Source organism: Populus euphratica, unplaced genomic scaffold (genome assembly GCF_000495115.2).
Source record: "Populus euphratica unplaced genomic scaffold, PopEup_1.0 scaffold98.1, whole genome shotgun sequence".
In the NCBI taxonomy this organism is placed as follows: Eukaryota; Viridiplantae; Streptophyta; class Magnoliopsida; order Malpighiales; family Salicaceae; genus Populus; species Populus euphratica.
The window spans coordinates 618,748-641,188 of record NW_011499986.1 but is presented as its reverse complement, the minus strand read 5'-3'; the positions used below and the strand labels follow the sequence as shown (position 1 = coordinate 641,188).

The following is a 22,441-nucleotide window of genomic DNA, read 5'->3' as shown; positions in this document are numbered from 1 at the left end:
ATTTCTAATTAATTAGTATTTTTTTTTGTGCTAGTAATTAAGACAATCACTTTTTTGTTAAAAAAAAAGCACATCATAATAAATATAAATTTAAAAATATAAAAAATCATCCATAAAACTTCATCTTGAAGCTCAACCAAAAAACAAATTAATTTTTTTTAGCTCAGCTATATTTTTAATTTTATTCTCCCTACACCCAATAAATATATAAAAATCCTTTAATAACTTACTATACTTCTATTAATTTTAATAATGTATAAGAGATAATATGTCAAAGTCCTTCAATAGCTCACCATATTTATATCCATGTTAACATATATATTAATGATATTTTTCTCATTAATACATATATATTTTTCATTAACATTAACATTAACATATATGTTAAGGATATTCTTCCTCTTTAATGCTATTAGAGCAATATTATACTTTATCTTCTCCTCTCTATAAAAAAACTTATAAGCTATAAATAGAACAGGAATCATTTAAACAAAAGATTTTGGATTTTTATTCTCTACAACATATTTATTTCTAAAGTATTTCTTTATAATATTTTATATTTTATCTCAAAAATTTATTGATTTAATCATTGAAGAGTCCATAAATTCACAAAAATGAACCTTTTACAGGTATTACGTATCCGCCTACAATCATTTTGGCTAGGGAGGAGGGATTGAATTTCCAGAATCAAGAGATTAATTGATTATTCAAGACATAACCCTTACCTATAAGCTATTTAGATTTTTCAAAACCATCATCATTGATGTTATATGTGGAAAACTAATAAAACAGCTGTCAATTTTTTTTTTCTAATAACATTTTCAAGTCATTTCATGGCACATAACCATAACCATGACAAATCTGAGCTAAAATGCTTAATGGATTTACCTGTTACGGCAACCACTTTACCTTATTCAAAATTTCAATAGCTTATTAACCAAATGAAACCCCTCACTTAGGTTGTGTTAGTCGTTCAGGTGTAAAATTAGGCTTTATTACCTGAGCAAGTCTTAACACTCGCGGCAGCCCCATCTTTGAAAATGATTGACCATGGATTTTTTTAGTGTAATAGCACCACTCTTCAAGGGATGAATCAGAGAGCCTCCTATAATTCAACAAATCACTTGAGGATATATTATCCTTGATAAAAATTAAATTTATTTTTCAATTAAAATCATTGTCTCTTTGACATATATTTTTTATCTACAAATCTTCAATGAGAGCTTTTGAACTCTTGTACACTCTCATTATAATAGGTTTTTCCTAGTGGGATTGCATATCTTTCTTGGAAGAGGTTTTTTCTGGTACAATTGCACAATCTTCTTGGAAGAGGTTCCCCCTCATACAACAGCTTCACCCTTCATGATAACTTAAGATGGTCAACCTCAACAAAACAACAGGCCCCTGTTTTATGACCAAATATATACTACCAATGCTAACTAGAATTCAGATAATTAACACAAGTCTCCAAATAGGCTTTCAGACCTTATGTTATCTTTAGAGATGATATCAAATATCTCTCTTAGGTTTGGTCTCTCTCTCTATCCCCCCCTCTCTTTTTCTAGTGGAGGGCTCTCATGCCCCATGTCATCGCTAGAAAAACCACATGCCTCCGACTTTTAAAAAAATGCAATTATTCTCTAAGAAAGAAAATGACTTGGTCTCTTTAGTGCAATAGCACATCCCTTCTTGGGTTCCTCTTCGTCCCTATGAAAACTTTCTAGGGATGGGTATTAACATGAGTCTGTCCTCTTCATTCTTTGAGAGTTTTTTAAGTATGTGCGTCGATAGGGATTTGTTCCCTTTAGCTTTTTAGAATTTTTTTTAAAATATAGGCTCACGCTCCTTAGGTTCCCCTCAACCACTTGAAAATTTTCTAAACACGAGCTCCGCCCTTCATAAGTTTCTCTTAGCCTCTTAGAAATTTTTTTAATATAGGCTTATCCTCATTGGGTTTCTCCATTTATAAGAAAAATTTTTCAAGTATAGATTCCTCTATGGTTTCACCCTCTCATCCTGAAAATTTTTATAAATATGGGTTCCTCCATGGTTCGGTTCACCTCTACATATTTAAAAAACTTTTTTTCAAATATAGAGCATACCTCTACACATAAGCTCTTTGGTGTATTAATTGGGATCTTCACCCCGCTTCTTATACTAAAACAAATCAATAAACTCATTGTACTTAGTACTTTTACAAGTCTTTACATATAAAAATCACATAGACCTGAGAAGTTACTGATAAACTTAGATTTAAAGGCCTAACACCCCTCTCTAAAAAAATAAAAAAACAACAACCTCTATTGAGGCTGAACCAAGGGAAGGACCAACTTTCTTTGGGCTCAATTAAAGGAAAGACCTACCTCCCTAGACTCAGCTATATTTTGGATCTTATTCTCTCTACACTCATTAGATATATAAAAGTTTTTCAGGAACCCATCATATTTCTATCGATATTAATGTTATGTAAGAAATAGTATGTAAAACCCTTTAAATACCTATTATATTTTTATCAAAATTAATATATATGTTAGAGATATTTTTTAAAAAAATATTATCAGAAAAATAATATTACACTTTAATATATTATCTCTATGAAAAGACTCGTGTGCTATAAATAGATTATAAATTATTTAAGCAAATTGTTTGATATATCCATTTTCTACATCATATATGTATATGTGTGTGTAGATAGATAGATAGAGATAGAGATAGAGAGAGAGAGAGAGAGAGAGAGATGAATAAAGCTCATTTAGATGCATGTCCACCATTGTTAGAAAGGTTAAAAAATTGGTAAAGGACCATAGTATAAATAAAAAGTAGCTGCCAACAGGAGGAATCCATCTGTTTTGTTAGCGGTCCTTTTTATATAACGGGCTTATACTATATAACATGAATGAAGAAATAACACTGTAATGTTACTAGTCGATCTCAGGTAGGAGAATTAAAGGTTAAAATATGATTAGTTCTATAAGAAACTGATCCTACTCTCGAAGGGTCCTAATGAAGTGTTTCCACCAAGGTTCCCACTCCCAGAGCGAGCACAAATATGGGATGTGCTGAGATCAAATTGCTTTAAGAGACATGCTGCCCCCCCTCAATTGAGACCACCATCATTCTAAAATTCAAAAGAATAGGTCCTGGCCAGGAAGAATATGTTTAGCCTTTTCATGTTTATAAAGTGTTTCTATCTGACACCAATACTTTTACAATAAGCTCATATGTTCGTATGCATAAGATATAATAATAAAAGTTGGGTCCTGTAAGAGAAGAACTTGGTCTGACGCTGCCTGCGTGAACCGGTCGGAGACCCCCCTGACCATTCCAGTTGTGATCTTAATTGCATTTGCCCAGCTTCATTCTCTTTTGGGTCACATAAGTACATGCCTGACAGCTAGAGTAGATTTTGTTAGCACGAGAGAATCTTCAAAGCCTGTGTGTCTGCCCGTTCGAGGTTTGAGTCGACTCGGTTGTTTGACTTGAATTTAAATTAATTAAACACCTTGAGATTTTATTTTCCTTTCATTAAAAGTTAAAGGCAAGAATTTTGACATGGTAATGATGCTTCTTCTGTAGTAGTGATGCTTTTTTAAATAGAAAAAAGTTGAGAAACACGGGATCTTTAATTATCATCCTCTATTTGGATCAAAATGAATAATTTTCTTGCATGGTATAATCCCATGCAAAAATAGCTAAGAATTTTTTATTTTTTCCTTCTTTGTTGTATAGGTGACACTGACATTACATGTGCATGTAGAAAGGTAGGGTGTGGTCCAAAATCGCACCACCGGCTAAGCCTACAATCCCTACCCAAGAAACCATACTTTATAATTGTTTGGTACAGCCATGTGATGCTTGCGTGAATCTTCCTTAAACTTCATTATCAGAAACTGATTAAAGATCTGTGATATGTTTTGGCTAACCTTGCATGACCTCTACAGCCCTTTATCACTTCAGCTAGCTAGCTCTCAAGAAGGCGTGGAGAGAAGAGCAGATGTATATTAGGTTAAAAGTTAAAAAAATGCAGGAAATTATTGTTAACTGTGGGAGTCAAGTTGGCCCTGTCCTTGACCTTTCTTATATTTGCGTGATTAACTCATCTTAAATAGTAAGTAGCTGCTTAATTATGAGTTTTCAAGCACGCAAGCATGCGCAGCTTCTCCTTAATGCGTGTAATTATCCATTATAATGCCCTTCTTAACTTCACTGTAAGGTAAGTTTGTGAATTAACCTTAAAAATAAGGAATAGTAGCAATAAAGATGGTTTTGAGATCCATAATAAGGCTCTAGATATTATTGACATGGACATAATTATGAAAGCAATTTGATATTATTAGTCTTGATATATGAAAGTTGATATGTTTAGTTTTAATATATGAAAATTGATATATGATAAATCTTGATTATTAAAAGAAAAATCAATGAACAAGTAACCTAATAACATCAAAAAATTATCTCAATGAAAATCAATGAACAAATAATTTAATAACATCAAAAAATTATCTCAACTCAAAAAATTAAATTATTAAATAAGACTTTAAGATATGATTTATATTATATTTTAATATATCTTCTCAAGTAAAATCTCTTTAAATTTGAAACTTGCACAAGCTAACTGTACCTTATACTATTCATTATTTTTAATTAAATAAATAAATAAAAATGATAAGATTTAAACTCGTGATTATTTGATCAATAAAGCTCAAGACTTGATTTACATTATTTTTTAATAAATAATATATATTAAAAAAACCGGTAGCAATACTTGCTTCTCGGAAAATAAATGTCTGCTCTGGCTCTCCACTTAATTGAGGAAATTAATAGAAAAATTAACGTCCTCAACAATTCCATATAGTATATTTATATAGCTCAAAATTTATTTTAATTTAAACACCATGATTAAGACAATACACGAGAGCATTGAATGTCAACGAGAGTGATCATAAGCTAGATGAATGAATCTAGAACTATTTTCCTCACGCCATAACATCATGTTGAGCACTTTGAGGACAACGTGAAGCTTTGTGTTCCCACTGACCAATTTGCATGGACAATGTTGCCTTTTTTTCGATGATTCAGTCTCTAAAATTGTTTGCTCATGTTAAGTATCTTCAATGTCGTTCCAGCTCTGCTTGAATCTTACCATTAGCATTTGGTTACCATTCAAAAGGTCCAGAGATTCATTCCAGTTTTAAGTGTGGAATCTTTCATCTTGAAGCTTACAAAGCTGCCTCTGATTTTGCAAACACGAGTCAGTAACTGAGTTTCTGCCCCTACTTGTGAGTGGGTCATTGTGAAGTCTTTCACCCGCTCTAGGCAAGTAGGCATGTTATACTGTAGAAGCTGGGACGGGATAGGGATTTTGGAAATGGGATTGTCAAAATGAGATTTAATTTTAGGGTAAATTTGAAAATAACATAAAATAATAATGAGTTTGTTGTATTTGATTAACTTTCGGTGGGTGCAGAATGTAGATAGCCTTCGATCCAAGGGTATATTAAAAAAAATAGAAGCTTATGAGTACTGATATGAAACGTCTTTCAAAATCCGGGGATGCCAAAAGCCCCCACCATAAAGTGCTTCTACCCTTGGATAGAAGAGGGTAAGGAGAACCAACCTATATTGTCTCTCTTTTGATAATGAGACGGGTCTTAAATACAGCTTCCACATTGAGTAAATTATTATTTAGTCCCTATTTTTTTAACAATTTTGTAAGTTAGTTTTTTTCCTTAAAAAAAATCATAAGTTAGTTCCTTGATCAGAATCGACGGTTGATTTTTTTAAAGTATCCAAACTACCCTTTTAAAATTATTTTTTGGTTTTATTTGTAGCGGGTAAAACTGGAAACTTTGACTAGAAGAAATTAAATTGTAATTGAAAACTAACCGAAGGACTCGACTGAAAAAAAAAAACTACACATAATTGAACAAAAAGTTCGAGAAGGCACGAATGGAGACAGGAGAAAGAGCGGTGGAGGTACGATGAAACTGTAAATACAGCGAAAGTGCTTCGATCGTTTTCATCTGCAGAAGCTGATGTAAGTACCCTGTCCTGAGCCCTTGATTTATTTGCCTGAGTCCATATACCATGTCAATTCTCAAATATTCAAACAGCGTAGCATGGGCATCCATTTCTTCATCTGATATGATATTTGAACGATAGGCTACATGCCCCTGGCGACTAATGAATTAAGTTCTCTCTTTTTTCATAATGTCCCGTGAGAATTCAAGAGAAATCTCGATAAATTCTGCGTGTAGGTCTTTGGACATAGACCTGACATACCGATATTTTAAATCCTGATTTTGACAGTCCGAATCGAGGACATGCCCTGATGAGCATATAAAATCCTGGAACAATGCTGCAACCCCTTTGATCCCTTTTTTTCCCCTCAAATTTTCCTGCGAGGATGAGGGAGGGGTGGATTTTTTTCGAAAAAAATCTTCCAAGACACTGAGACCGACTCATATATTAGGTATGTCGCTATGGATAGGTTCTGTTTGCCATCATATCCTCCTTCGAGACGAAGCTAATATCACCAACTCTTGCTCTCAATGATAAATTGCTTTTGGGGACAAAAAAACAACCACACCAGTTATGGAGTTCCATCTATCTCTTAAAGTCATGAGATTGAGATTTAGATCCAAACCAGCTACCACCCCTTGGAAAGATCCCCATAGCCCTATGCGGGTTAGCTTTTTTCTGGTCTTCACTCTCTAGCAGATAGACGCACTAGGGCTTCTTTATTGCTTTCGTTTGGCTCTTTTGGTGCATAAAGTGATTCCACCCACCACGATATCACTATACAAGAGGTTAAGACAGAGATATTTGGTGAAAATAGTTTCACGATGCTTTTTTCAAGACACCCTACATGATTAGATAGGTTCATGTAATTTTTACAATTGTGCTTGTGACATAGTCTAGTGAATTTAAAGTAGTAAAGATTTTCTGTACCGAAAAAATAATTAAAGGGGTTTGATCAATTTTTTAGTCATTGATGTCTATCGTTAATTTCTTTCTTTTTGACTGGGAATCTTTATTTATGATTGCGGCAATTAGTCGTCAAAATTGACTTCCTTGCTCATTTTGCGTGGCTCTTTCCTGCTTTTCGGCTTCTGCTTAGCTTTACCTCTATAAATTGATAAATTTGTGAAACATAAAGAAAATCTTCTTGGGAAGACACCTGATAGTACTAATTAAATACCATATCAATAGAACCACATGCTGGTCTAGGCCTTATCTAGAGAATTTTATATATTTAACATTATAGACATGACCTTCATCAAGCAATAAAAAAGAAATATAGAAGTCGAGCACTCCATGAATCTGTAGCTATGCCGGGAATTTAAACCAATGGTGTTGCACCAGCACGCCCCAAAAGGGGAAAAAGATGCTCTCCAGAATTCGATTCCTGCTAGAAATTATGTGCATGGGAGATGATTTGATGTAGTGCTTGAAAACCAGTTATGGGAATTCAAGTTGCTTAAAGGGGATGATTGTGGAAGGCAACAAATTGTCCCTTTTTAGCATCTGCTTCTACTGAGGAAAGGTAGGAGGACTTGGGAAAGCAAAACCCTTCTCTATATGCAACATTTTTCCTTTCAATGTTATATCAATATAATGCAACCGTATCTGTTCATCCAGATTAATCTTCATGCACCCAAGCCGCCATTCAGTTTTTTTTGGTAAAAAAGGGGGTCTAAGCCCAAAAAAACTAGAAAGAAAGAATCAGGTAGGTGTCTTAGCCGATGCATGCCCTACTCCATTCGGTTAGTTAAGGGTTCAAGGTTCAAGGTACTAAAGAGAATGGCCAAAAGTTCTGAGTACTTGCATTAGCTATCTGATAATAAACCAGAGAGATTGCAAAGAAGAAAATAGAGTTCACCAGCACAACTTTGCACTTTAATGCACAAATGTAAGCGAAACGCACAATAGTTTCACCACTAATGGAGTTGCTAGGTCAGTCGATTCCAATAGTTGCCAGACATCAAATAACACATGGAACATGTAATTCCCTGGATGAAAAAAGATACCAAGAACCATATGGACAATAACCACACAAATACACACACGAGATAATGGTTGCCAGACACCAAAAGCACAAGGAACAAGCAAATCCCTGGACAAAACAAAATATCATAATCTTCATATTCTTATATCCAATAATAGCCACCAATACACAAGCCTGGTGGAATTTGACCCCGGGACTCCTATCAAAACAAGAACAAAGGAATGACAATCCACAAAAAAAATAAAAAAAATGACATGCTTATCTTGTAGGGCAAGTGTTTTAGTATCTAAGATATATTGTGGCGTGAAACCTCAAATACTATCCTCAATCAAAACCGTCTTAGACTCTCTCTCGCTCTCTTCATTTATTGCTTATGCACTTTAAGTATCCACGTTCATGGGAGTCACAGGTCTCCATTACCATTCCCTTTAAACTGCACCATTGTGAGAAAAGGGTCCCTTAACTGGGGTATCCCAAGCCCACCATACAATAAAAAGTCCAAGGTGGTGAAAGCATTCAATTGCATGCTCATTAATTTTTGAGAAGATGGTATTGGGATCCATGAGCCAAAGAAGCTACGAAAATCTTCCATAGGTGACAGAGGATTCCTAGTAGATCATTCAGGGTCCTCATCACCGTTTGCGTGTCTAATAGGCAGAATCAGTGGGCAACGCGCCAGTGGCTCTCCGCACTCGACAAGAGCCCATTTAGAGCACGAATGTTGCGTTCAACATCCACTTGATAAGGCACTTCTTTGTATTCATGAAACATTTTCAATGTCAATGAGATCCGCAAGTTGTAGTGCATGAGTTGTCATATCAAAGCAAAACATGCAACTAATTAGCTATTAGAGATGTAATAACCCCTGTATAATCACATGAAAAACTTATTTAGGAATTTGCTGAACATAAAAATATTTATGGTCTGCTCTAATAGTAGCATCGAGAATATGACACATGGCTCTTAAAAAAATTCATTAATTATTTTAATCCTACAGGACGAAAAATATATAACCTACTGGCATTCAAATTTGCTTGAAATTCTGTTTTTTCCATGGTATACAATTACAGGAATCATCTGCTTTTAAGTAGGTTATATATGATAGTTTTGTTGGGATATTGTCACTTATATGGTAGCATCTGCAGCCCTACTTTAGAAGAGGATTGTCATTGTTAAAAGCCTACAATAATAGGTGTGTATTATCAAACAAGATACACCAACTATTGATAAAATAGTGCAACTCATTTGCTGCCACCATTTGTACCATAATTTATGGCCTCTTGTCTACCATTAAATTGCCTATAAATAGAAGCATTATTTGAGAGCAACATGAGAAAGAGTGGAACAAGAGTGAAGAAGAGAGAAGGGCTACAGTAGCAACAGCTACAAGTGCACCAATGAGAGCTGGGAGTTGAGTTGAGTGGATATGATCCTCCTCTTCTATATATTTGTATTGTAGCATTTCTCTATCTCTAATAATATGAACATCTCTTGTGGATTTAGATGAGCTGACCTGACCCGAATATCAAACGACCTAACCCACGTGATTGATATTTTTAGAGGATGACATCATCATGACGTAAGCATGTCATCAGCATGCACAATTGATATGCCATGTCAACGCCTAGTCAGCTGGCACATCATCATAGTGATACCTACCTACCATGTCATCAGATGCGAGCCGAGTAAAGTAAAGCCGAACCGAGTTGGAGCTGAGAAAAAGGATAAAATGTAACTGATCCTACATGCAACCGAATCTGAGATTGAATATGGGTCGCTCATCAGGCTAGAATTATTTTCAGCTAATTTGATCACTCTGGATGCAATGGTATGGTCTGATTGTTGAAATTAAAACCAAAAATAATGGTGGTAAATTATTAAGAGGTATTGCCCGATCAAGAGGCATTTAGCGGTCATCAAGGTGGTTGATGGAGATAAAAAAAAAAGAAGGTCTCACATGTTTTCCAAATTACATGTGCTGAACTGTTAAATGAGTAGATTTTTTAGTTGCCTTGAAGGAATGCAAAATTAGAACACTATAGACACCTGATCATGTGGACCATTTAAGGTGGAAAGTGGAAATTAATAAAGACCAATCTTGATGAATCTAAGCACTGGTAGTCTCGTCAGATGTTGAGAAATCAGGTATAAAACCAATATCTTCCAAATTACTTGTAAAGGAAAGCTGCATCACTTGTAAAGGAAAGTCACAACAAAGCAAGCAAATGGTTGTATATACAGCAAAGCAGTACAATGGATAGATATGGCCTAAAAGGTTCTGTCTAGGAGATTGGATTTTAAACGGGACTAGTATGACCCCTCTAATCTTTCCTAGGAACTTGCTTGGTTGAAGGATTATCCATACAGTACTATTTTTGTATATATAGCAGTTTGTAATGAAACTGTTGAAGACTAGCAAGATGACAACACAAGGGGAATAGTTGGGTTCTGTATGATCAAAGATATGATGTAATGGTGATTTCTAAAAAAAAAATTAGATTTGGTGATTGTGATTTCTCGAGGGAAGAATTGATGAAGACCCTAATAATGAAAGAAAAATACAGCAAGGGGATAAAAATTGGTATCCTATTTTGACTTGGATAAGTGTTGTGACAGAATAAGCTGTTGTCAAACATAAGCAAGGAATAAAAAGAATCTAAAGAACAGAAATTGCATAAGGGAACACGGGGATTATGTAGGAGTACCTGTAGGATTCAATGAGGTATTGTAATGAGACGATAAGTGCAAAGAGAAGAAGAGTTCTCATATGAAGCTTAGAGTAAAGACTGTGTAAAAAGTTGTATAACAAGAAGTCTCTTGTGCTCTTGATAAAGGCAACAGGCGAGGACCTTTTCAATGCATGTAGGGATGGAAAGATAATCTATTGCAGAAGTACCTAATTAAGGGGGTGCGACCACTTATGATGAAAGACGAATACACCAAAGAGAACTAGTATAGGTGGAGTTGTCAAGTGTGATGATGAAAGGCACACGAGCTCCAAACATAGAAATCTAGATACAAGATTATGAGGAGTGTACCGCAACTCTCTCTTTCTAAGAGATCAGTGGCAGTGATCTCTCCCAAATACCCATAGTGGTAGAGAATCTTATAGCTACTAGAGTCATCCCCAATGAAGAAGGATGAGATTGCCCTATGACGAGCGAAAACACCTCAAAGAAAGTTGTGTAGGCCATGATATGAGCCCAAGTACAAATCATCTCATGACGACATGCAAAGACTCCTTAGACAGAAGGTGTGAGGACTATGATATGAGTCTAAAATTAAATCGTTTCATGACTACAGACAGAGACACCTCAAGAGGTGTGAGGGCCATGATGAGAGCCCAAGTTCAGAACGCCCAAAGCCAATGCGATAGCTGGATATAAATGGACAAGTGTGTAGCCAATGAAGTGGTTATGATGAGTATGAAGACAAATATTGAATTGACTTTAATGGATATTTCCCAGACAAATACCGAATTGGCTTTGATGGATATTGCCCCCATGCTAAAGATCAATGAGCTAGAAGACATTTGCTTTGGACAATAAGTGGATGACTTATAAAGCATTAAGACGTGACTGCTAGGAATGAGTAGAGGGCATGTGCAGATTCCTGAAACAAGTTGCTCATGTTAAGATGGTGAGCTTGGTAATGACATTATAATACTCAAAGTATGAAGATAGATATATATATCAACCTTTAATGTACAGCCCCCATAGTTAAAGGTGGAGAGCTACCAGGACTTTTAGGACTAAGAACGAGAGACTCACGGAGAAGTAAGGCATGGTTTCTATGGTGGAATAGAGGGCAGACACAACTCCTAGATAAGTAAACTCTTGAAAGAGTAGTCAACTCGTGATCATATTGAGATACTCAAATAATGATTGTCGCACTTTAGAATAGAAATTTCTGTTTAAGGGAGTGTTACAAGCCTTGGAATGAGGCTTGAAAAATCATTCCGAACAGAACATGATTGATACACTTGAAAAGAAATGTTATATCTCAGAGACAAGCGTTAACACTTTTTAGATGTGATGTAGGAGACCATTTGGTTAAAGTGATCTTTTGGTGTGAGCAAGGGAGTGCTTAGGTGACTCTGGTAATTGAAAGGTTTGATAAGTACATGCAAACTTGGTTGGAGACGCTCTCAAAATGGTAAGCTTGGAAAAGCTGCAAGATCCAAGCTTATGCTAAAGAAGCAAAAGGATAATTGCCCACATGAATGGCAAAGAGGGTGATTGTTGGGATATTGTCACTTATGTAGCAACATTTGCAACCCTACTCTAGGAAAAGATTGTTATTTTCAAAAGCCTGTAATGGTAGGTGTGTATTATCAAACAAGTTGCATCGACCATTGATAAAATGGTGCAACTCATGTGCTACCACTATTTGTGCCATAATTTATGGCCTCTTATCTGCCATTGAATTGCTTATAAATAGAGGCATTATATGAGAGCAAAATGAAAGAGAGTGGAACAAGAGTAAAAAAAAGAAAAGGGTTGTCATTGCAGCAGCTGCAAGTGCAACAATGAGAGTTGGGAGTTGAGTAGAGTAAATGTGATCCTCTTTCTTCATGTATTTGTATTATATCTCTTCTATATCTTTAATGATATGGACATCTCTCATAGATGTATGTAATTTGTTGAACCACATTAAATATTATGTCAATGTGTTTAGCCTCCAATGAACAACTATCAGAACATTACTGGTCAGAATCCCAACAAGTTTTACAATATAAGTATTTCACAAACTTTGTAAGCATTCCTCATACCTTCTTGCCAAATTATAGAAAAGGATATGTTCTATAGCATCAATAAAAGCCAGTTTCTCATCATTTGCTTTCATTGTATATGTGATCCATTATTAGTTTCTCTTGATTAAAATTATAGTAATGAGATTGCCCTAAACAATTGAGTCTATTGGATAGTAAGACCTTGTATGGATCAAGGCTTAGAATGATAAAAACTTTGATGAATCACTTGAAATGCTCACAATTAATGATGATATTCAAGAAAATGATGACAATAGCATCAAACAATTTCAAACTTGCAATGTACGTGTTCATCTAATGGATGACTATTATAGAACTCTAATTATTTAGGTTGCTTTGATATCATGCAAACACATCATATTTTTCAACGAAAAAGAAGTTCAAACAAAGAGATGCTTTTATGATGAAGCATCGAGTTTATGAGGGTAAATCTCAAGTTCTAAACTATTATAGACTTAATACCAGGTCAGTCTGGAGATTTGAACGGAGAACATAGCTAATTGTTTCATATATTATTAATTAAGGAGTTTAGCATCTTACATTTGAAATTCTTGTTTCTTCCCCTAAATGCCTTGACCATACATTTATATGATCACATTAGGAAATAAGAATTAATACTAAAAGGGTTCTGGTATATGTTCAATTGCTAAAACATCAGCCCCTAGATTCAATAGCATGGTGCCAGTTTCTCGTTTCTCTAGGACACTTGGAACACTCCAAAATGGGATCAATATTATTGCAATTCAAGACATATTATTAATTTAGTATTGGTATTGCAATGCCCAGATATATAGGATATGATGCCATTGTTAAGAGAAGTATTGAACCCTGCATAAATGCAACGGTAAAAAAGGGCACTTACTGAGAGTCTGTTAGGTTTTGGTTCGGAGTGGTATCCCAGTCCCACAGCACAGCAGACATCCATCCACTTACAGGCTATAGGCACAAGTCTTTCTTTGCACCTACTAGGAACCCAGTATAGAATCTGCAATGTTAACCATCAGGAAAGAGTGACATTATGTGATCAGTTATAAACATCTCAGAATGAAGCGTGTAAAAAAGTCGGAGAAGAATCAAACGTCGTTGATATTCACACAACTGTCTCGATCATTCTTCTCGCAATCTTAAAAAGAAGACATTGTTCTTATCTTTCTTCCACTCGCATTCACTCATCACGCGCATGATAAAGTTGATAAACGAATGATGAATTGCAGAGGAGCGTACGCGTTACCTTTAGCTTGTGGCAAAGTGATCCATCGTTTTGGTATTTTTGAGTTGCTGTGGCTTCACGCCTCTTCACTCTTCAGTTTCCGAGGTGGTCAAAGTAAACAGTGGCCGTGGACTTAGTTTCTTAGATGTGGGCCTTAGCCCAAATCTTTTTTTTAAATGCACCCATAACTCATACAAAAGCCAGGGCTCATTCTGTCTTTATATCACACAACACAGGCCCAGTTTCTAATTTTTTATATAAATTCTGATAATCAAGTTCTTTAGTTTTAGATAGGCTATTTTCAGGAAAGAAGAAAAAAAAATCATCATGAGATTATAAAGTTTCTCCACGATCATTTATCAGATCTTAGATGGTCCACGCCATGCATAAGACAATAAAATGCACGACAAATATCTTCCTCGTAGCCTCTTTTAAAATATGATCCAAAATAATAATAGCAAACATAATTAAAGTTAACTTATTCATATTTTTTTAGTTTAATCTGGTAAATTTAAACTAATTTAATTTTTAAAATACAACTGGGCTCGAGTGATACTTCAAAACACAATGTACACGGTTAAATTTCTAATTTGATAAAATTTGATTACGAACTAAATTTTTAGTAGTGAATTGATAGACCCAACCAAACATAATAGAATCAACATTAAAAAATCAAAGAAAGAAGAACAAAATGACTTTGTTTTAGTAAATAATGTGAAAGAAACTGTCGACACCAAATTATGCTTCCATTTCTAGAGAGAGAAGCAGTTCGGCACTACCGTAATCAATCCATACCGCAGGCAAACGTTCTATTTCAAGTTTCAACTCACACGCCATCCGAATAATATTTTACATGTTGCTTCAGCGAAGATTATGAAACTATGAACAACGATAATGGGTTTCCACTAACCAGACGGATAAAATGCGATCTCCGCCGATTGAATTTCACGATCATGGTGTTGAAGCACCTTAAGCATATTCTGAAGCCTGTTACTTCCAAATAAGACATCCCCGCCCTATAGAGAGATGGGGAGAAACATCACAGCAAAGAAGCAAGTTATGAGTTCCTTTGAAATGCTGATTCAGTCACTGCATCAGCATATGCATTAAGACGTGTTTATATGATATAGAATTAGTCTCGACTCGTTAAGTTAGCTCAGTGCAGATAAGCCCTTGATCTACCTGGTTCGACCATACCAAGCTGACAAGGTTTCGACTCGTTAAGTTATGAGTTCCTTTGAAATGCTGATTCAGTCACTGCATCAGCATATGCATTTTCCATCTTGTTTTCTCAACTGCAGTTAAAGCCTCTTCAAGGGACAAACTACTTGCCCTTGGCTGGCTGGTTACGTATGTGTTAAGCCAGGGTATTTTAGGCATGAAAATATATCAAAATAAATTTTGTTTGAAAGCATATCGAAATTATTGTAAAGCATTAAAAAATCATTAATTTAATACTTTTTTAATCTAAATCAACTTTTAAAAAGCACTCAAACACTGTAGCAAACACAAAAACAATCGGTAATTGAACATCCAGTTTCATTCAGATACCTCATCAGGAAGCTTCCTCCCTCTTATTTTTTATTTAGTCCGTGAAGTTCAACACGACTAACTAATTATTACTCATAGTTTTAAAATCATTTAAAAGGGTGACTCCAGGATAAATTTTGTCCGCCATTATTAAGTGATGCAAAAACCAGGAAATTTTTCTCAGACAAAATCGGATATCTACAAGCAAGAAAATAACTTAAATGGAAATAACATGAACAAGAGAAAATAAATGATCCGGAAGCTCAATAAGTTACACCAGCTGCCATGTCTGCAACGATTATTGCGTTCTAACTTCTTTTCATGCAACACAGCATTACTCGTTTTCTTAGCATCCAGTCCCCATTCGTAATTGCTTTAACAATTTCGATTAGGAATTCAAACACAGGGACACCCTATCTGGACATTCACAATGATGCTGGTTAGTGAAGAAGAAATTTACTGGAGAATCAATGCTACAAAAGAGAGATAGATTTGGCAATCAGCTGAACTCAAGCCCACAACAAGCTATCACCAAGAGGATGCAAAAGTCATAAATGACTCTGCTCTACAGGAACACACCTGCAAACTTTAGAAACTTTCTTTCTTTCTGAAGGGACTTTCTCTACAATAAGGACAATGGAAATAATCTCTCAACAAAGTATGTTTCTATTGCTAAAGAATTAAACAAGCAGTCTAGCACTATTGTAAACAAGTCACACTAAAGGAAAACATTCTATTTCAGGATACACGCCATCCAAATCAAATTTTACAAGTTGCTTCAGCAAAAATTATGAAACTAAGGAACATAGTAAAGGGTTCTTATCAACCAACCTGATAAAATTGAACCTATGTAAGTCTCCCCCGATTGGATTTCCCAATCATGATGTTGAGGCACCTTAACCACAGTATTTCCAAGTAAGACACTCCCGCCCTCCTGCCCAATTTTTTTATTTTTCCATTTTTTTTTATTTTTTTTTTATGGTCTCCTTCCATAAAGGTTTGCTACTGACCTATATCTGTCAGGAGAAAAATGGTAAAGTTTCAACCATACAAATATAGATGAGAAGATTAATCAGCACCTGTATCCTCAACAGTTTTCTTATATTCTGGCTTAAGTTCATAGGTTCCTTGGTTTGTTCCCCGCTTATTGTACACACACAGCTCATTCAGTATCTCTTTCAAGAATTGCTGCATTCAGAGAAAACACCAAATAAATTTCACACATGAATACCCAGAGCAATATAATGGTATAAAAAAACAGAGCCGATTTGACAACCATCCTTCTAGAAACCAAATATATAAGGAAAGGGATTATCATATCTATATAAGCATTAGATAACAATGATGAAAACATAGGAGCTAACATCAATCATGGTCCACAGATCAACTAATCAGGTACAACCATATAATTTATGAACCATGGATTAACACTTATTTTAGGAAGTCTACCAGCCAACAAGCATCGGTAAAGGAAATGGCATTAGCAAGCATATATTCTGAAGAGCTGTTACCACATCAGAACTTTTTATCAGTAACACCTCTGTTATATAACAGCAAGGAATAGAAAAGGCATACCGCAGGTTGATCTGTTTCTTGAACAAGCTGCTTTAAGGCCCAATTTGGTTGTCTTTCAAATAACTTGAACATGATATCTTCCAATTCCCCACGATCCCTCCTGGTTCTCTTAACGTCCGATTGTTTAACTGGTTGTGTTCTCTTCTTATCCTACTCGTATAAAATTGACAATAAAGATTACAATTTTTTATTCTTAAGGGCAGAAAGAATGGATCTTTGGCTAATAGCACCACATTATTCTTGTCAGAAAAAGTGCTACCAGAGGAAAGCACTACTAGGAAAGTATACACGTTATCTTTTCCCATTACTAAGGAGCAGTATTGTTCATAACTCCATTGTTTAAAGCCAAATAAAAGAGAACTAATTTACGAACATCCTAATATCAACATGTCCAATGGGGAAAGAAAATATACCTTGGAGCTAGATGAAATCAAGCCAACCATTCCAGGCATGGGCCTCATGTGAACTCCACGGTCATTATTAATCACCTTTAAAAGCAACCAAGGAATCAAAACTTCTGTTATATCCAGGTGATTAAATAGCAAAGTAAACAACAATCTAATCCTCTACCTGTATCTGTCTTATCTTGACCATAGATTTCTTCGTCCTTTCACGGCACAATTTATGATACTCCTCAATGTTCTGCTCATGGGGCTTCATGTCAAATTTATGTTCCACTTTTCCTTCCATGGCGACCTTCCCTATAAATAATTGAAAAGATTTTGCAAATAGTAGAAATCCAAAACAAGTAGCTAATATCAGTGTACAAAGAAAAGCAGATATCAGCGCAAAGCATACTATCATGGATTAGATCAAAAACATGTAGACTGCATCTGTTTGAAACATCCGAATTGCATACTCATGAGTAATGAACAAGTGCCTTCAGAAGTATGATGCTCATATACAATAAACATGCATACTCGTGAATGAGAGGTCCCTTATTAATATTTCTGCAAATTGCAATGTTCAACATCAATCTTCACATCAAGTATTGTACTTGAGTCAATAATAACAAATGACAGGAGATAATTATTGAAATTGAGTTGAATCATAAAGGATTGAAAATACAAACATCCACAAAAACCAATAAAGGGCTAGCGAGATCCTCAAGAATTGTTTGAATCCTGACTCACCAGTCAAAAGAATCACAAAATTTCTTCCACAAAAAAAAAAAAAATGTGAAAAATCATCCAGTAGTTACAAACTGGATCCTCACCTTGAGGTGTCTCAGAAAAGACGCACATAGGAACAAAGTCTTTAAACATATTCAAAGAATAACTCTTCGGTACATTCCCAGTCTCGGTGCGAGCCATCTCCATAGTGAACTGATTACCATTTGGAATCATGTAAGAGAGATGAAATGATGAATTACAAAGATAACATATCAAGCAACCAGATATAAACTATATGCTCTCTTTTAAAATCATTACAAGCTATTTCGGCCTCGAGAATCCACACATATACGATCATCTGATTTAAATTCCCAGATAAAAAGTACAGATTGACTTTTGCAATCAATGCCTAACAATACAGATGACTAGTGAAATAAAGCATCTTATAAATGCAAATTCAAGCGCACCAAGCAATCATCAGCTGATTGAACTATTGAACGCTTCATGATAAACTATAGGTCATATAGTTTAAGAGCTACCTTAAAAAATCCATTACACAAATTCCATTACAGCTTTAGTATCCTCGGATTTATAATTTGCTCGACTCGACTGATATAAGTAAGAATAGTTCACTGACTAAAATAAACTAGGGTTAAAGAGTTAAACGATGAAACCCTAATTATTAAAAAAAATCAAACATTGAGCGCAAATTGAGAAGACGAAGAGTACCTGAAGAGCAGAGGGATCGTCAGATTGGAGAGGATCGAGGGAGAGAACGACTTTAGCAAGAGGGGCAGAATCTGAAGAAGAAGGGGAGGTATGATTTTTCCATGACTTCGCAACCACTACTGGACACTTCATCAACCAAACAGATCTGTCTGCCTTTGATGTTTCTAAATTAGCGCTGCTACTGCTGTTATCCTCTTCCATCTCCCTGCTTGATTTTTCTTGCTCGAATTTTGCTTGTCTTTCTCGTTCAGTTTTTTTGAGATTTTTACTGCTTTGCTTCCCAGTCTTGTCTCGTCTAATCTTCTCTTTATTGACGCTGTTGTTTTGAGAGGTGAACCGAGGACCCTTTCCTTGAACCGGATTCGAATTAGGGTCCACTTTAGTTAATGAATGGTCAGAGTTTTTTAGTGTGGAGATTTTAATATAAAAAAATTATTTAAAAATTTTATTTTTAGTTGTTATTATTTTAATTAAAATATATATTTTATTTATTTTATTTTTTAATAAAAACCATATTCAAGATATTGGTTAAAATAATAATTAAAATTAATGTTGATAATAAAATAATTTAAAAATATATGTATTAATTTTTTATTTTTTTTATTATATTAATGTGCATTTTATTAGTAATATATTATAAAAACAACAATGTGAATTATAGCTCAAATTTTATTATTTAGTTATATTTACTATAATACTATCATAAATATTAAAAAAACCTCTAGTTGAATCAAGGCTTGTAGCCTAATAGTCATAGTAGAGTTTCTTTATTTATACATTCTAGGTTAATAAACTCTTAACATGCATATTTATCACCCCTATGATACTTTACTTGCCTACTAAACTTGCAGAATATTTAATAGATCTAAAAATTAATTGTCGTGTGCATAAATTAGTCCGAACATCCCGGATTATCAAAAAAAAAAACTTCTAGTTCTTCTTGCACTGAGACTTTAGCTCAGTAGTCTTGACAGAATTTTTTTACCTTTGTATCTTGAGTTCAAGTCTTAACGTGTACATTTGTCATCTCCATGGTACCTTACATATCTATTAGATTTATAGGATATTCAGTGAATCCAAGGATTAATCGTGATGCTTATAAACCAATTCGAACACCTCGTGTTATTAAAAAAAAAAAAACCCTTTAGTTTTGATGGAATTGTAAACATAGAAGTATATCAATTAAAAAAAATTCATAAATAAAATTATGATGGATTATATAAATAATTGATGAGAATTAAAAATAATTTTTTTAATCATGTATACAAAAACTTAGGTTTCTAGAAATTTTTTACTTATACAAAAACTGCACAATATCAATATTTCTATTAATTCAAAAAAGGGTGTGGTTATTTTAATTTGGATAGCAAATTCAATAATAATAAAATACAACTCAATGAAAGGCATCAAAAAAATATAGCAAAAGCATATGAAAGCAGGTTCTTAAAAAACTAAGTTTAAAACTTTTGGTGAGGTTAAAAAATAAAAATTATGATTCATTTTATAACCGAACAGATAAAATTATGTTTAAATAAGAAAACTGACGGATACCACTCCACAGCGTTTTTTACTTTTTTGTGGCTTGCTCGACCGCCTTATAGAGGTTGAGCCAAAATAACCGAACACCAATAGGCCACATTCATTGGCTTCAGCCCGTCATCGAATCATTAGATGAGAGGAGGCGTTGGAACAAGGTTTCAACTTTATAGCATCAACAAGTCCTTCAGAACAAGGCTAAATGAGGGGTTTCACAACGATCACCAGCGTGAAAAACAATAAACCCAAACTTGGATTTCTACCAGAGGCATGATCGCTGCTCAGATTTTGAGGCATATTAACAAACTACTAGAACGTACAAAAATGAGATGCTAACTCAGCTGATATAGCAAGTAATCATCCTTCCATTACATCTAAAACGATTACATCTTTTAGTACTTGGAGGCAAAGGCACTAGACAAGGAAATAGACATATGATACCTAGAAGATAGAAACAGGGATAAGAGATGCCCATCTACCCAGAAATACCTAACATGTCATTAAGCCCTTTCACCCCTGATCCTTCTAGCCAGCTGAATATCCTTAGGCATGATTGTAACCCTTTTAGCATGAATAGCACACAGATTTGTGTCCTCAAAGAGACCCACAAGATAAGCCTCAGCTGCTTCTTGAAGAGCAGAAACAGCACTGCTCTGGAACCTGAGATCAGTCTTAAAATCCTGAGCAATTTCTCTCACAAGCCTTTGGAATGGAAGCTTGCGGATCAAAAGCTCAGTGCTCTTCTGGTACTTCCTAATTTCTCTCAAAGCCACAGTTCCTGGCCTGAAACGGTGGGGTTTCTTCACGCCTCCGGTGGCTGGGGCAGACTTCCGGGCAGCCTTAGTTGCCAGCTGCTTGCGAGGGGCCTTGCCTCCAGTGGATTTTCTTGCAGTCTGCTTGGTACGGGCCATTGCTGATTGAATCGAAAGAGAATTGCAGATAAAAGATAAATTGCTCTAGCTTTTGCTTTCGTTAAGAGAATGATGATAAACGATTGAGATTTGGGCCTGATTTAAGGGGAGGTTTGGTTGGGGTAAGCGGGGATTTGAAATTTTCGTGCTTCGATGGAGGGGTTTTGAGTTAGGGGAAAAGTGAGGAGAGTGAATTAGGGCCGTTGATTATTGATTGATCGACGGGTAGGAATCTTTGGATTATCGAGACGAGAATCGCGATCCGCGTGCAATGTGGATGGACCAATGGGAGGTGTTTCTAAGGCGGGAATTGAATTTTTGTGTTTTAAGAGGCGCGACTGTGGAAATTTGTGACGGTGGATTGATATAGTTTTTTTTTTAATAAAAATGTTTGTGAAAAAATTTTAATTTTTTTTATTTTAAATTAATAATTTTTAAATTATTTTAATATGTTAAAATTTAAAATAATTTTTAAAAAATAAAAAATATTATTTTAATATATCAATTAAAATAAGTAACGAGGTCTCCTGTCTTTTTATTTGTGTTTGAATACATTATAAAAAAAATTTAAACTTATATGAGTAAATTTTAATTTATAAAAAAAAATCTTTTGGAATGTTCGATTATACATACATGTGGAATGATAATAGTTTTTTTTTTAGATTAAAAAATAACTCTTGGTTAGTGAATTTAGTGTGATAATTTTTTTAATTTGATAGTAAGAACATTTACATGTCATCAATCAGAACTATTTTTTAAAAAAACAATTAATTATGAATTACTTTTAATTTGTCTTTTGGTTATTATCAAGATGCCTTTATCACTTAAATAGAAGTGCATTGATTAATGCCCAATATCATGTAAGATGATTTTTAAATCATTGTATTAAATCATTAATTCAATATTAGTAAGATTTTTTATAAAATTATTTATTTATAGGGTGTTTGACATAATCTCTTCTGCTTTTAAAGTACATTATAGAAGTATTTTTTATTTTTTTATAATGATGATATAATAATATTAAAAATAAAAAAACATTTTAATATATTTTCGAAGAAA

The 22,441-nt window shown here is 34.5% G+C and overlaps 2 protein-coding genes and 1 long non-coding RNA gene across 3 annotated transcripts; all 3 read right to left on the bottom strand.

Moving 5' to 3' along the window:
• Positions 1 to 8,367: 8,367 nt before the first annotated feature.
• LOC105140154 (uncharacterized) lies at positions 8,368 to 14,441 on the bottom strand. The gene is made up of 3 exons (XR_845139.1): positions 13,874 to 14,441; positions 13,642 to 13,764; positions 8,368 to 8,873 (listed from the first exon to the last, which is right to left on the bottom strand). It is a non-coding gene; the product is annotated as an uncharacterized LOC105140154 (long non-coding RNA).
• A 2,018-nt stretch (positions 14,442 to 16,459) lies between these two features.
• Positions 16,460 to 19,258, bottom strand: LOC105140153 (transcription initiation factor IIF subunit beta-like). Its single transcript, XM_011046864.1, has 6 exons — positions 18,936 to 19,258; positions 18,311 to 18,419; positions 17,665 to 17,795; positions 17,508 to 17,582; positions 17,095 to 17,244; positions 16,460 to 16,707 (listed from the first exon to the last, which is right to left on the bottom strand). Exons 1-6 carry the CDS (start codon positions 19,134 to 19,136, stop codon positions 16,588 to 16,590), a joined length of 786 nt encoding a protein of 261 aa, XP_011045166.1. The 5' UTR covers positions 19,137 to 19,258; the 3' UTR covers positions 16,460 to 16,587.
• Positions 19,259 to 20,568: 1,310 nt separating this feature from the next.
• LOC105140152 (histone H3.2) lies at positions 20,569 to 21,504 on the bottom strand. The gene is made up of 2 exons (XM_011046860.1): positions 20,818 to 21,504; positions 20,569 to 20,758 (listed from the first exon to the last, which is right to left on the bottom strand). The coding sequence occupies exon 1, from the start codon at positions 21,380 to 21,382 to the stop codon at positions 20,972 to 20,974; it is 411 nt and encodes a 136-aa protein (XP_011045162.1). The 5' UTR covers positions 21,383 to 21,504; the 3' UTR covers positions 20,569 to 20,758; positions 20,818 to 20,971.
• Between the last annotated feature and the right edge of the window lie 937 nt (positions 21,505 to 22,441).

Excerpts from the sequence above, each read along its gene's own strand:
- LOC105140153 (XM_011046864.1), bottom strand. The coding sequence starts at position 19,136 with ATGGAAGAGGATAACAGCAGTAGCAGCGCTAATTTAGAAACATCAAAG. Across the intron at positions 17,796-18,310 it reads CTTTTCTGAGACACCTCAAG|GGAAGGTCGCCATGGAAGGA; the intron begins GTGAGGATCCAG and ends AATTATTTATAG. Across the intron at positions 17,583-17,664 it reads TCAAGATAAGACAGATACAG|GTGATTAATAATGACCGTGG; the intron begins GTAGAGGATTAG and ends TTGCTTTTAAAG.
- LOC105140152 (XM_011046860.1), bottom strand. The coding sequence starts at position 21,382 with ATGGCCCGTACCAAGCAGACTGCAAGAAAATCCACTGGAGGCAAGGCC.